This window comes from Ammodytes marinus, assembly GCF_949987685.1.
Source record: "Ammodytes marinus genome assembly, chromosome: 4".
Taxonomy (NCBI): Eukaryota; Metazoa; Chordata; class Actinopteri; order Uranoscopiformes; family Ammodytidae; genus Ammodytes; species Ammodytes marinus.
The window spans coordinates 16,428,781-16,443,780 of NC_137233.1; the positions used below are offsets into that span (position 1 = coordinate 16,428,781).

General features: G+C 38.1%; 2 protein-coding genes across 3 annotated transcripts; one reads left to right on the forward strand and one right to left on the reverse strand.

Annotated features, from left to right (window-relative positions):
* Positions 1 to 1,639: 1,639 nt before the first annotated feature.
* Positions 1,640 to 8,476, reverse strand: trub2 (TruB pseudouridine (psi) synthase family member 2). Of its 2 annotated transcripts, none has more exons than XM_080026089.1 (8): positions 8,205 to 8,476; positions 7,891 to 8,025; positions 7,087 to 7,161; positions 6,935 to 6,996; positions 4,880 to 4,961; positions 3,153 to 3,225; positions 2,444 to 2,580; positions 1,640 to 2,314 (listed from the first exon to the last, which is right to left on the reverse strand). In XM_080026089.1, exons 1-8 carry the CDS (start codon positions 8,320 to 8,322, stop codon positions 1,974 to 1,976), a joined length of 1,023 nt encoding a protein of 340 aa, XP_079882215.1. In that variant the 5' UTR covers positions 8,323 to 8,476; the 3' UTR covers positions 1,640 to 1,973. The 2 variants fall into 2 exon arrangements, with proteins under 2 accessions (XP_079882215.1, XP_079882216.1); XM_080026090.1 differs by having other exon boundaries at positions 2,027 to 2,186.
* Positions 8,477 to 8,596: 120 nt separating this feature from the next.
* Positions 8,597 to 12,222, forward strand: hdhd3 (haloacid dehalogenase-like hydrolase domain containing 3). The gene is made up of 3 exons (XM_080026094.1): positions 8,597 to 8,816; positions 10,018 to 10,352; positions 11,621 to 12,222. The coding sequence occupies exons 2-3, from the start codon at positions 10,023 to 10,025 to the stop codon at positions 12,014 to 12,016; spliced, it is 726 nt and encodes a 241-aa protein (XP_079882220.1). The 5' UTR covers positions 8,597 to 8,816; positions 10,018 to 10,022; the 3' UTR covers positions 12,017 to 12,222.
* The last annotated feature ends 2,778 nt before the right edge of the window (positions 12,223 to 15,000 follow it).

The window sequence follows — 15,000 nt, forward strand, 5'->3', positions numbered from 1 at the left end:
TTTCACTCCCCATTTAAAAGAAGCGACAATCTGTTTACTGCACAGTAGGCCTATTATAGCTTGCCTACATAGGCTAATAGGCTACAGCGAATATAAAACACTGTCAGCAATGCTGTGCACCGGCAGCTTAATAATTTTGTTGCTGCTGATATGCGTAACTTAATTCTTAAAATAGACTTGCTTCTCATACGGAAGCAATGATGCTCTTGACAAAAAACTTTTGCACCGTTTTTTTCTGAATTGCCGAAGTGATTAGATCAGAGTTATGAGACAATATCCCCGTTCATTCTTCTCCATAAGCTCATTCGTTAATATTTCTTACTCGAGTGGGAGGAGCGGAGAAGTTTTCTTTTTTGAGAAGTGGAGAAGTGGGAGGATCAAGCATTTGTTTCTTCTGTTTCCATGGTGAATCATGTTATCAGCGATCCATTGACGATGGCTTTTATGCACACGCTCCACCCAGAGTGAACACGCTCAGAGTTGATTAACCCAACGCTGATCCACTGTTCTGAAACCGAAAACCCAGAGTTGTTCGTCAACCCTGCGCTCTGAGTTGACCAACTCAGAGCGCAGGATTAAACCCAGAATATGTAAAACCAGCTACCTGAAATAGGCCCCAGGTCAAATCCTTCCCAATGTCTGTTTTGATGGGTTCTTATCATGTTTTATCACACTTATGGATCTGAGATGATGCTAGAGACCTCGCTTCTTGAAGACCGCAGTGCATTAATGTGGTGACGTAGGGACGAGGGAGGGGACTGCTAACTGCAGTCACTGACAGGAAGTTAGCTAAACTGAACCTTTAACAGGTTTTTTTTTTAAATGTTATATAATTTCAATATTGTATTATGTTTGTGCACATTTCCCTGTGCCTAATGCCTTTTAATGAAAATGTTCTGTTACGTCTCATACATTAATAAAACTCCAGAACAACGACTGCATGCTCATGGAGTTAATTTGTGTCCTGGTGGAAGTTTTATTTCCAGACTGACAAAGACAACAGTGTTCCCACAGGAAAAGCAACTCATTCAATTGTATGAGGAGCATGGCAACAATGGCGCCACAGCACTAACCTCATAACATCCCAAAGGAGCTTTTGTTGGAAACAAACGCTGACGCAGGCGCAGCATATTCCAACTTCATCAGAGAACAGATAATTACAGCAATTCAAATACTAGCTCAGACCTCACTGGCTGAAGAAGATAGATATTATTATTATATTCCTCAATTAATCCAGTATAAGTCTTAAACGTGTAAACATTTTGACTTGGTTAAACATCAAACATGGAAAACAGTTTTTTTTATATAATTTCAGTACAAAAGTTTCCATAAAGAATGGTGCAGTTTGGTTCAAATAACAGGGGGAAACAATTTTAACACAGTTCAAGTATTAAATGTCCAATTAATTGCTGCTCAAGACTTTTTCAGGACACAGCAGGTCAGTTAAAATGTTTTTTTTTAGCTCATCTGCATACAAATTTAACAATTGATAATGTATAAAAAATAATGTTTTCCAAAAAATTGGCTAATTATGCCTATTGATTTTAATTTGTTTATTTAGCCTAAACATTTGCACTCTCTATGAAATAAACAAAGCCAGAAAAGTAACTGCAACATCCTCTCACTTCTTCAGACTTTAAAGAGTGTTGATTTAATTTTTATTTAAATATTATTTGTAACGAAGCACAACCAAAGAACAGATATCTTAGAAATTCTTTCGGTTTATTGCATGATAAATAAGCAATTTTCATATTAAGGTTTCAGTTAATATTATAAAAGTTATTATGAACTGCACTACATTTAACAAAGGGGAAAACATTCATACAATATGCAGCAACCGTCTGATGGAAACACGTTTGCACTTAATGTTCTCTTTTAGATAACAGGATCTTTGCTCTTTCACATCTCTTTTCCAACTCAGCTGAACTCAACATGATGGGAGTGTTCAGGCTCATAGAGCCTCTGTAGAGCCCTTATGTTTTTGACAAATTCTCCTTCATTGTACCTGTAGCAGCTTCGTCACTGGTTTCATTTCCTTGGCTGACTATCGTTACATTTTCTTCCGGGGGATGTGATACTGGGTCCTTGATCTTTGCGTGGGAATATTTGTGTTTTTTGGAGGAGTGGTATTGTCTGATGGCCTGCATGACATCAGAAGCAGCCCAGTGGTGATGGGTCAGAGCATCCTGTAGAGTAAAAGGGCCGTCTCTGGTTCGTCTTACTCCTTTACACACTGCTGTGCTGCGCAGCTCGAGTCCTATCTCATGCACGACTTTGCGCATATATTTCTGAGTTTCATTTAGACACTGCACCTCTGAAGGAACAGATAATAAAAAAAGAAAATAATTGAGATTAACAAGTATCATACTAGGTGTATATTTTAAACTGAAATTTGAAAATGTTAATGTGTTAAACTGAAATGTGTTTTCAATTTAAGATTTACCTAGAGTAAAGTTTGGCGGCTTGAAGCGAGTGCAACGCAGGCCTGTCAGAATAGGTTGCGATTTCCCCTCTGGACCCAGTAAACCTTGCACCGCCATCTCATAGGCTTCCTGTGAACGCATGTCTACATTGGAATACCTGTGTAGAAAAGGAAAATAGTCATTTACCTGCACCTGTCAATAATTATGTATCACTTTACTGTGGCACCTGCTGAGAGCTCTTATGGCCTAATGTCAGATGTGTAGTTGGTCTTATTCCAAAGTGAAGCACACTCTATTTATTAAGGAGGAACTTAACGAGAAGTGATATGTTTTCTTTGTTAATATACGTGTAAAATAAATCTATATACATACAGCAATCACTTAAACAGTATGCACAGTTCCTAACACAGGTCTCCCAGTCATTCAGCCTTGCAGTAATTGCCAGATAAAATTGTGAGTATCCGGCGTTTTCTATCCAATCGGGAGACTCTATAAAGCGCCGGGTCTCTGTGCTCGTATACGATGACTAGCTGCTCTCCATCGTGGCACTATCTGACAAAGACGGCTGCGTGTTCATGTGGTGGTGACATAGGGACGAGGGAGGGGACTGCTAACTGCAGCACAGGAAGTTAGCTAAAAGGACCATATCACCTACTTCTCCTTTAAGAGCCAGAAATGACAACATTATATTTATAGGAATGTTAAGAATATTAAGTGTGGATATCATACATTAACAGGGCTTTTTGATTGGCACCCTGGAGCATTGCCAAGACTCTGTCCAGTTTATCCTGTGTAATGTGATCTGTTGAAAACAACAGGAGTACAGGGTCAGATACAGACAAATAAACAATAACTGCTGTAGTCTGTTTGCTTCCTCCATTCAAATGGTGGAAAAGACAGAAAGTTACAAATACCAGTATGCTACATAAATACCATCTGATGAATATAAAAAAGGGAAAAATGAAATAATACATTATTAATTATGGAATTAATAAGGTAGGGGAGAGTGGCCTAAGTTGTGCAACTTTTTACTCAAAGTGACTTTAAAGTAAGGCCTTGACAGTAAAGTCTCCAACTCAAATATGTACATATATTTCAGGGTGTTGTGCATCCCTGGCAATAAAAACTTTGGATCTGGAATAAACTGTTGAAGAAATATAGCTTTCGGAAAAAAGTTGTCTTGATGCACAACTTGCCCCTGGTGTGGTGTAAGTTGTGCGGTTGGAGAGAATACCATGGGGTGAATTGTGCCATGCTATATATCTCATAAACTGTAATGCAAGACAAATCCATTAGACAATTACTTATTTAAGGTTTATTTAAAGTAAATAAAGTAAATAGTTGACAAAGATTGAAGGACAATTTTCTTAAACAAGGCCTAGCAGATCTAATGGTTTAACCTGCAAAGCTCACAATGACAAAGTCACCATCATCATCTTTCTGGCCATCTGAACTCTCATCAGTGGTGTCGTTAAGTGGAATTGAGATGTCACTCTCTTCTGAGCTACTGTAGACAATCACTTTCTTTTGGTGACCAGCGTATACAGCCATGCCACTGGCACAACTCTCAGAAATGTACTTTGCACTAGTTGCTCCGTGCTTGTGGAACCAACTGCCACCTGACAAATGTGATTCCCCTACATTTCTGCCTTTAAATCAAGGCTCAAAACCCATATGTACACCCTGGTGTTTCCTCCCCATTAACTATCTTACCTCTGCACTACTATCTGTGTTTATGTGGATGTATGGGCTTTACGTCTTTTATTTTGGTTATTATTATTTTACCTTCATTGTTTACCTACTGAATGCACTATGTACAGCACTTTGGACAGTGCAAACTGTCATAAATGTGCTTTTATAAATACATTTTACTTACTTACTTACTTATAACTCACCCAGGCCCTTTGGCACAAATCACCCCATCCCCAGAATTTTGGATAATAAGCATGATGCAGCAGTTTAGGGCTGACATCGTGCTAACTGTATAGACTCAAAATGTAGCATACCAAAGCACTAAAACATGTCAAATGTTTTCAAACTTGTCTATAATTGTTCAGACACAATAATCAAAAAACCTTGATCATGGAAATTTTACTTTGAAAGGCAAAACACAGTTTTTTGAGCTTAAATGTGCTTATATCTTATTCCTTGTGTCTCCCTTCTTTACAGGATGAGTCAAATGGATGGCTCTTCTTAAATATGTGGTCACATTTCCAATTTCTTCCACGGTTTTCTAGAAACAAGGGGTGGAACAACTTCCAAAATGCACAACTTAGGCCACTCTCCCCTACATATTTTACGAAATATTATTGGATATCAGTTGGGAGCAGTTTTACCATTTATTTCAGATAATGCTTTGGATAAAATACTACTTCTTAGATGTAGTCATCTAGAATGATGTGTTATCAATTGAATGAACAGATGAAATTGAATGTATACAATGTAAGCAGTTTTACCGTAGGTGGACCTTTCCACAACTCGGCCCATGTGAGAGAAATCATCTGTTGCAGATCCAAATTCACCCTCCAGTGTGTAATCCTGAAACATATCAAACAGCATTAATGATGGGAATATTGTATCTTCATTGCTTCTGCCTACATCTAATGTTAACCCATTGATGACTATGGCAATCTAGGATGCATGTCCTTAATGCCTGAGGCTTTTCTGAAAAAATAGTACGAATTGTCAAGTCTACCAAAACCTTAATATCTAAGCCTGTGTAGCACATAGAAACATGAAATAAAATACATTTAAAAGTTAAGGTTCACAGGTTTTATTTAAACATGCTCCCTTAGCGCTTACAAACCAACAAATATTTCTAAAAATCGTCAAAATTAGAAGAATTAGAAAATTATTAAATATTGTTAATAAATAGATGCAATGTGTTGTGTGATTTTCGTCAGTAGTCTATAGTAGACCTTGATTCTGCGCACCAAGGGGAATTAATCAATTGTCAGATCTAATTTCGCACAATAGGGTTCAACCATTCACAGAGCTTCAGAATAAATTCAAACTGTCAAACCAAGAATCGTTTAGATATTTACAGTTAAAAAATTGGATAATGGAAAACTTTAATTTACAATATGATTTGGTTCAAGGACCATTTGAGGAGGTTATGTTTAAAAAAGGAAAGAAGAAACAGTTAATTGGTAGCATATATAATATTCTTTTGAAGGAAGAATCTAAACACTACTCAATGCATAAGCTCTATGAACAATGGAATAAAGATCTCCAATTCAAAGAAGCCAATATAAAATGGAAGAAATGCTTGTATCTTACAAATAAAATTACCACTAATGAAAATCTCAGGTTAATACAATATAAACTAATGACAAGAATATATTATACTAGAGATAAATTACATAAGTTTTATGCTGACTCCTCTGACCAGTGTGTGAAGTGTGGCTCTCAAGACTCCCTCATACACGCCTTTTGGCATTGTATGAAAGTGAACAAAGGATGGAATGAAATCCAAGAATGGATATCAACCATTTGTAAAACAAAAATGCAGTTCTCAGCTCAGCTGTGCATTTTTCAGAACCCCGAGGGTGTAAGGTACCCTACGGGATGGCAAATTATGTTTTCTTCCCTTGTTTACAAGAAACTAATTTTAAAATACTGGAAAGATGCAGAGGCTCCTACATTAAAGAACTGGAAAGAACTTATGAAATATTATCTGACCATAGAAAAGACATTATCCGAAGACAACAACAAAACAAATCAATTTAATGAAGTATGGAAACACATCTATGAGGCACTATGAGAAATAAAGCTTGTAGCATTGCTGAGAAGGGAGGGGGGAACTACGGTGGAGATCACAGGACATGGATTTTTCTTTTTGTGTGTGTGTGTGTGTGTGTGTGTGTGTGTGTGTGTGTGTGTGTGTGTGTGTGTGTGTGTGTGTGTGTGTGTGTGTGTGTGTGTGTGTGTGTGTGTGTGTGTGTGTGTGTGTGTGTGTGTGTGTGTGTGTGTGTGTGTGTGTGTGTGTGTGTGTGTGTGTGTGTGTGTGTGTGTGTGTGTGATCATGCAATAATGAACAACATACACATTTGTCCTTTTTTAATTTTTTTTCTGTCTTTTCTTAGTTTGTATGTATTGTCTGGTGTTGTTGTTTGTTTGTTTGATTATTGTTACAAAAAAAAAGCAAAATAAAAAGAATTATACAAAAAAAAAAAATGATTCTGCGCACCAAACGCCACGAACTGTTCTGTCGCCGACATAGCTGGCGTATTTTTTTTATTATTTTGTTTTATTTTTTTATTTTTTATTTTTTTGATTGACATGATTTTCGGCAAACCACACAACTTTTGGGTGGTCACGTGGTCTTAAAAAAATCAACAAAACCCACCTCATGTGTATTTGAACCAATGATTGTGCATTCTATGCTGGGAATGTCATGAAAATTAGATAAAGTAATAATGCTGCGCGACGCAGCATCAGGCAGGAGAGCCAATGTGGCATCGCGCAGCAGCCGTCATCAATGGGTTAAGGCAGCAGAAAAGATAAATTACCCTTGTGACTCGTGTTTTGTAGAGTTCATTCAGGGTCCTGTTTCCACTCCCAACAGCAAGCACTTAAGTTAAAAAGAGAGACTAATATATCAAATACACCACAGTTTGACACAGAAGGCTTTTTTCATGTGTTCAGCCCTTAAAAATAATACCTAGAACACCAGAAGAGGATGCATCCAGGCGATGTCCTACTCCAACCTTAATCTGCTGGAATTCAGGTCCAGTCACTAAAACACACAGAAGAAATACAGTCCAGTCACTCATATACAGACCTGTGACAGACAACAAGTGCATTTTAATATAATTCAGTCATTCGAGCTAATGTTAACCGGCTGCACTTCAGAAGTTGCTATGAGCAATCAGGGCAGACTTCATTCAGGGTTCATAAGGATAACATGAACAGGATTGTTGAGTGGAAACTAAGATAAATTAGTACTTCAACCGCTAATGTTAACAGTTGATTAAAAATGCATTTGGCTTACGAGTGGAGGAGTGGAGCATGTTAAAATGGCTTGGCTCTCAAAACAGACAGCTGCATGATGAGCTTGCAGTAAATGCTTTGCAGAAATCTATGCATTAAATATGGATTAATTTATTTATTTATTTAATCATTTTAAGATGTATTCATGTCAACCTGCATTGCCCCGTGACGTCCATAATGACAGGACAGCGACCCACCAACAAACTATCTTTTGTTTTTTTGTTGTTGTGTACTCGCATCAAATCAACTATCACATTACTGGAGTTAGTTAACTACAAATGGGATTGGTTGTACTGTGAAGGCCTACAAATAGCAAGTGATAGTATTTGAGAGAACTGCGGTAAAACAAAAACGCATTGCATGAGGCTTTGGAGATGTTATTTAACAACAACATCATGATAAGTCTTATGTGTGATGTGTGTGGATCATAGATAGTAAATAATAGGTGTGGATGCAGTGAAGTGGAAACACATACCAAGAGGATGCTTGGACAGTACTGGCACGGAGGATGCAGACAGTGTAAGTCCCTTGGGCGATTCAGTGTCGCTTCCTTGGAGTGACAAGACGCGCACCTCATGGGGAAGAGGCTGGGCAGGTGCAGCATTTACACCTGTAAGGTGACAGTAGGCAGTGATTAATATGGAATCCAAGGTTAAGGTAATGGCTTGTTAGATGTTGATCAGCTCTGCATTAGCTGCACCGTGCCTCATGACAAAGACAGACATCTAACTAATTTGAGAGCATTTTAAATTTGACAATACGATACGTATTTTAGGACTCCGTCCAAACCTTTGAGAAGATTTGTCTCGATGCCATCCCGTACAAGTTTCCAGTGGACACCAGCGGGTTTGTACACACAAAACATGCCCTCTAACCTCCGAAACATCCGAATAGCTGGAGAAGCCATAATGTTACTAACATCAGGGTCATCCCAGTTTGTCAGAACATTGTATAAAGTGGGTTACTCGGGTAACAGTAGCTTGTTTTCCTAAAACACGGGGTTATTTCATAGATAGAAAAGGTAAAAACTAAAAGGTTTATTTAGCTCTATTTGACATCCGCACGTGAACCTTCACGCATGCGTACATGTCTGGCAATTTTAGGCTTTGGTATACTCCTGAAGGTACCGCCGCCTGCTGTACTGGGTGTGCAATTGCTGCACCAGCAATCTAGGGGAAAATATTTGAGATGATGGCGTCTAAAAGACACAATAACTCTAAATAATGGACCGTGTGTGCTTAAAATAGGTCAATGGATTTTGGGGAGGGTTGATAGAAAAAATACAGAGGTTTTGTTTGTCGCAGAAGCTAAAACTCCCGAGCTACCGTAAACGTCCCAGCGAAGAAGAAGGAGAAGGCAAGCTAACGTGTTAAGCAACCGTTGACAGCTCAAAAAAAATTGGTAACGTAAACTGTTTGTGTTGACCTCACCTGTCATTGCTTTCTAACCTAGCATCGTGTTCCGAAAAGCTGACAAGATAATTGTAAAAATTTAAAGGAAAAAACGAGCGTTTCGTTAGCTATTGTTGCTAAAAAGTGCAAGGACATTTTAAAGTTGCCAGGTACTATGTTGGCTTTCCTAATGTGAGGTCAGAATTTCTTCCCAAGACTACAGCTTGCATTTAAACGACGTAGTGACGATGTTTGTATAACGTCAGAGGGGATTTAACATTAACTTTGAGTCAAGGATGCTCTGTAACCTTAGAACAGCGCTTGGTCAACCCGCTCTACTTAAAACACACAAGTGTCATCAACAGCGACACTTTTCTATGTAAAACAAAGTACGATTTAGCCTGGTTAAGTGCATTTTAACCGCAAGAGAAGCACAGGTGTACATAAGTCATGTGTTACACGTGAATAAAACAGAGCCACCCCTTAAAGCCAATATAATTAAAGTATTTGTATTCTTAACAAAAAATAACAGAATCTAACATCAAAAATGTGCAAAGTGTGGTTGTAGGAGTCTCCCAGCACAAACGGGGAGTCATGCAGTTGGCAGGAATTAACTCTTGTAGTCTATCGTTCCTTACTATAGTACAGCTGAAGTAGCCTCCCACTAAAACACTCTGCTGTCTCACCAGTAGGCTGTGTAGGAGGTGTGGAGTGATGTCCAATGTGCATGTTAATAAAAATTTCTGTAAATTTGCCAGATTTAGTTGCGTGAGGATTTAAGCTTCCTCAGAACAAGCACAGGTGAAGGCCTAAATACTAAAAATTAAGTTGGTTGAATTGTATTTCGCAGTTTCATTTTCAGGTTTTATTTTATATATTTTTTGCATGCTGCCACACTGTTAAACTTGAGGGGATATGCGAAAAGACAAATGTCAATGTAACCTTAACTTAACTTATAGTGATGTTATGTTGTAGTAACCCTTTTAACCCTATTATGACAAGTTTTGAATGTCTGCTATTCAAAAGGCCTATTGAACACTACTTTATACGTTACCTAACATTGGTATACAATGATGGCATTACTTTATAGGATTTGATAGAAATTTAGATAATATATTAAACATGGCCATTATAGTAAAGTGCACTATATAGTGACTGTTTTAGAAAGTCTGTTGCCATTAATCTGTCTTATATCTGCGGTGTTCTTGCAGGTGCGATGCGAGGTCCTCTGCGCTGGGTGCTATGGGATGTGAAAGACACCCTGCTAAAGGTGCGTGCGTCTGTAGGAGAGCAGTACTGCAAGGAGGCTGAACGTATGGGCGTGCACCTCAGTCCTGTGGAGGTTGAAGCTGCTTTCCGCCAGGCATATCGACAGTATTCCAGCAGATACCCAAACTATGGCATCGCTCAGGGCCTGGATGGACGCTCGTGGTGGATGGGGGTGGTGCGGGACACTTTCTCTCAGTGCAGGGTACAGGACCCATCCCTGCTCAATGCAATGGCTCACAACCTTTATCATAACTTCTGCAATGCAGAGAACTGGGAGGTAAATGGAAGGTGACACACGTGGCATACACATAGAACAAAATTTGTTAATTTGAAATGTATAAAACCTAATTTTTTTGGTTTTAGTTGCTAAATAATAAATCAAAGATACATTCTTTAGAAAAGTAAAAAATAGTTTTTACTTTGTATGAGTCTTTCTGCAACCACTTTCAACATTCAAAACAGTTTTATGAATGTATAAGCATAAATCTGTTTAAAAAGGTCTCTTCGTAAAGCATTTTTTCACATACTAATGTTTGCTTTTCATACACAGTGGCTTGCAAAAGTATTCATACCCCTTGAAATGTTCTACATTTCGTCACGTTACAACAACATACGTACATTTATTATTTTATTGGGATTTTATGTGATACACCAACACAAAGTAGCGCATCATTGTGAAGTGGAATGAAAATTAAACGTGGCTTTACATTTTTTTTATAAATAAAAAACTGAAAAGTGTGGCGTGCAAAAGTATTCAGCCCCCCTGAGTCAATGCTTTGTAGAACCACCTATCGCTGCCATTACAGCTGCAAACAAACATGGTGGCAGCATCATGCTATGGGGGTCCTTTTCTTCAGCAGGTACAGGGAAGCTGGTTAGAGTTGATGGGAAGATAGATGGAGCCAAATACAGGGCAGAAAACCTGTTAGAGTCTGCAAAAGACTTTAGACTGGGGCAGAGGTTCACCTTCCAGAAGGAAAACTACCCTAAACATACAACCAGATCTACTATGAAATTCATGTGTTAGAATGGCCCAGTCAAAGTCCAGACCTAAAAACAATTGAGAATATTGAGAAAGACTTGAAAATTGCTGTTGACAGACACTCTCCATCCAAGCTGATGCTGAATCTGAACCTTGAGCTATTTTGCAAAGAAGAATGGACAAAATATATCAGTCTGTAGATGTGCAAAGCTGGTAGAGAAATACTCCAATAGATTTGCAGCTATAATGGCAGCGATAGGTGGTTCTACAAAGCATTGACTCAGGGGGGCTGAATACTTTTGCACGCCACACTTTTCAGTTTTTTATTTATAAATAAGAATTAAAACCACGTTTCATTTTCATTCCACTTCACAATGTTGCGCCACTTGTTGCATCACATAAAATCCCAATAAAATAGATGTGCGTATGTGGTTAAAACGTGACAATGTGGAAAATTTCAAGGGGTATGAATACTTTTGCAAGCCACTGTATATGTTCATAGCAGTGGACAAAGTAGCATAAAAATATGTCAACTTTAAATTGTGTAATGTCACTTTGCGCAGGTGTTTCCGGACTCAGAGAAGGCCCTTGAGAGTTGTTCTTCTCTAGGACTGAAGCTTGGTGTGGTATCAAACTTTGATAGTCGCCTAGAAGAGATTTTACGCGTTTGCGGCCTGCTGTCTCACTTCAGCTTCCTGATAACATCAGAGGAAGCAGGCATAGCAAAGCCAAGTCCAACCATTTTTGATCAGGCGCTGCAGAGATGTGGTGTACCAGCTGCTAGTGTAGCTCACATTGGGGACCACTATGTGAATGATTACCTGGGATGTCAGTCTGTGGGCATCCACGGGTTCCTATTGGACAGGAGCAACAAGCACGACCGACCTGATGTTCCTCAAGAGCATCGGCTCAGCTCCCTGGAGGAGCTGCCATCTCAGCTTCAACGGCACATGGACTAATGCCACAGGGTCGTGGTCTCATGACCAAAGCTACTTAGCTCAACTGTAATACAATCTAAACCAAATATAAAAACGATATTTACAGTGAATAATGGATTTAATTTATATAGCACACTTTAAGATACAATGAAATCTCAATCTCAAGGTGCTTTAATTGTGTGTAATTATGTATTTTTATTGTAAATAAATTGGGAGAAATAAATATCTAGGAATTGCATCTGTGGTAGAAAATTGCCTTGTTTCATCTGATTGTTTCACCTAGACATTTAAAAACACTTTCATTCGTTCAGACATTCCTCAATACTGATTTAATGTCACAATGCAACAACAACTTTTTTTCTCACAACATAAACAATGAGGAGCATAGAGATGGGCACTTTTTCTCATCCAACCATTCAATGATTCCTTATTGATTGTGGTTATCCTGAAGAGGGACCCCTCCCATCAAGATAGAAATGTTTTCCTCACCTGCCTTAAAGAAACGGGTTAATCAAAACCATGCCATTTAAATGTTCTCTGTGTGGAGACATTTGTTTGTCTGTCCCCATCTATCAGGATCTTCTTTTGAATGTTATTTTTAAGTATTTTATCCATTTTTTATAGATTTGATATGAGAGATCACAGATGAGTACACAGAGATAGGGAGTTAAGATAAGCAGCAAAGCCTCCCATCCACACTTGAAATGCATTTGCATAATCAGCACTTAAAACCTTTCGAGACATTTTTTTTTTTATCTAGCCTTCCATAATTGGCATTGGAAGTTGCAGTAACTGAGACTCCTGAGTATCACCTGTCTACCTTTTCCAGTAATAAGGTTTCAATCTAATCAATTGATTCAGTTATTTTGTTTGAGGAGGTACAGAGGTGACTTTTGACCCGCCAGTATTCACTGATATGTTACTGACGATCATATTGCTCCTCTGTTTGCGCTATTTGCCTGAAAATTCAGAACCCAAGACTTTTTATAATCCTAACCCTAACAATGACCATTTGAGCATGTGAGTATTAGAAGTTGCAACTTTAAGTTGGATGGATGGAGACGAGGGAGGTGTGTAGAGAGAGTGGAAGTCTCTCAACATGTCAACTTCATCGGTTCATAAAAATGACTTGAAATGTGTCATCACATTCATGTAGTATAAAATGAAGCATCTTGCAAATTCTATGGCATTTGGGTAAACTGACCCTTAAGCCCAGAGCTTTCATGGTTCCTTCAACGATTAGTTTTGGTGCTTAGCAGTAAGGAGTACATGGCAGAGTTGCTTAACCCTAATACCTTTGTAAATACTCTCATTTCAAACCATCTGGTCAGAAGCAGATACTGGGAATGTTGGGCTGAGGATCAAAAGGGCCAGACGAGGAAACGGGGGCGGAGGAAGACCAGAATGGCATTGCAACTCAAAGCAGAGCTTCAGCCTCTTATGGGGGATACGGATTGACACGTCCAAATCAGATTTGAAGAGTTCAGGAGAACTCCCTGAGATTTGCATGTTGACTCATCGTTCCACGTTGTGTCTAAACGTTATTATAATAATAATATTAATACGTCTTAATTGTCTTTGCCTCGTTTATCACTTAATTTAATTCATTTCTAACTGCGCTACTTCTATATGTTAAAAAGGGTATTGCGTATCTTTAGGGAAGAGGCCACAAGAGCTGCTTATTCAAAGCTGGTTTAGTAGCTCAGCCAGACGGCTCTAAAGGACTCCACAGAAATCCTATTGCAGACATAATGGGATTGCAAAACAAAACAAATCTACTCATGCGGAGAGGGAAAGGGAAGAGCAGAGGAGATGCTGCACGTTAAGAGGGTAGATGTCAACCCAATTCCATACAATGGAAATAAAGAAACAAAATAAACAGGATGTATGTAACCAAGGCTTGCACATTGCACAACTGTTTTAATGAAAGGCTATGCATTCTGTTAACTCATAAAGGGCAAATAAACAAAATAAAAAGAGAAAACTTAATGGCGACATATGGAAGAGGGCTGAAACATTTCCTTCAGCTATTAAAGCACTCAAGAGTTGGGTCCTTTGTTCAATAGTGCCCGGGGTTCAAGGGTTTCATGTTGGCACTTCTGCGCTTGAAATATTCAGTGGGAGAGACACATAGGGGAGCAGAGAGTCAGAAAATCTGAGTATTTTAAGAGACAGAAAGAAAGAAAAAAGAAAGGAAAGAGCTTTCAAAGTGCAAAGAAGGTCACGCGATGAATCCTGCAACAGACTCCAGAGATGGAACCGTAATAAATAAGCATCTGAATAAAAAAATAAATATATATATACACACACACACACACAAACACAAACACAAACACAAACACACACACTTGCATTTTTAATTCTTCATTTGAAAACAAATGCCGATCATGGAAGCTTTCCAACTGTGACAACATAAATCAGACAAAGTAAATGTATAAGATCATCCAGGGATGATTTTTTCCATTGACACCATATATACATATTTAATATTTCTGTTTGGTTTTGATATTTAGACATCAATGATGCAATAGCACATTCTGAATGTCAATATCAACACATACTGTAAACAAAGACAGGCGTATATCATTCCCTCAGTCTTTTGGCATAAAGATACCATCACATTCATCAAGTTTTTGTCCCAATACAAAGCGATTCAACATTTTATATCTTCGTCAGTTTGTAATCATCATTTATATTCCTTCACCAATTACCTTTCCAGTTTTTTTAAAGAAAATCTTAAATATTTTGTTTTACATTTTCACTCAGAGGCTTTCTCTCTTTAAAAGTAGCTTCAAATTCAAAAGCAGATGCAATGCTGTAACACACCCCTCTTTAGATAATAATAATAATAATAATAATAATAATAATAATAATAATAATAATAATAATAATAATAATAATAATAATAATAATAATAATAATAATAAAGTGTTTCTTTAAAAGTAAAAGCTGTGATTTAGGTGCATGCATGCTTAGGTGGATGTGCACAAACCGCGTGCCTCTTC

What these genes read in the sequence shown, in the direction of transcription:
- hdhd3 (XM_080026094.1), top strand. Translation starts at nt 10,023, where the DNA reads ATGCGAGGTCCTCTGCGCTGGGTGCTATGGGATGTGAAAGACACCCTG. An exon ending in GCAATGCAGAGAACTGGGAG is followed by an intron (nt 10,353 to 11,620) that starts GTAAATGGAAGG and finishes CACTTTGCGCAG; the next exon opens with GTGTTTCCGGACTCAGAGAA.
- trub2 (XM_080026089.1), bottom strand. Translation starts at nt 8,322, where the DNA reads ATGGCTTCTCCAGCTATTCGGATGTTTCGGAGGTTAGAGGGCATGTTT. An exon ending in ACTGTCCAAGCATCCTCTTG is followed by an intron (nt 7,162 to 7,890) that starts GTATGTGTTTCC and finishes TGTGTGTTTTAG; the next exon opens with TGACTGGACCTGAATTCCAG. An exon ending in AATCAAAAAGCCCTGTTAAT is followed by an intron (nt 2,581 to 3,152) that starts GTATGATATCCA and finishes TTTTCTACACAG; the next exon opens with GTATTCCAATGTAGACATGC.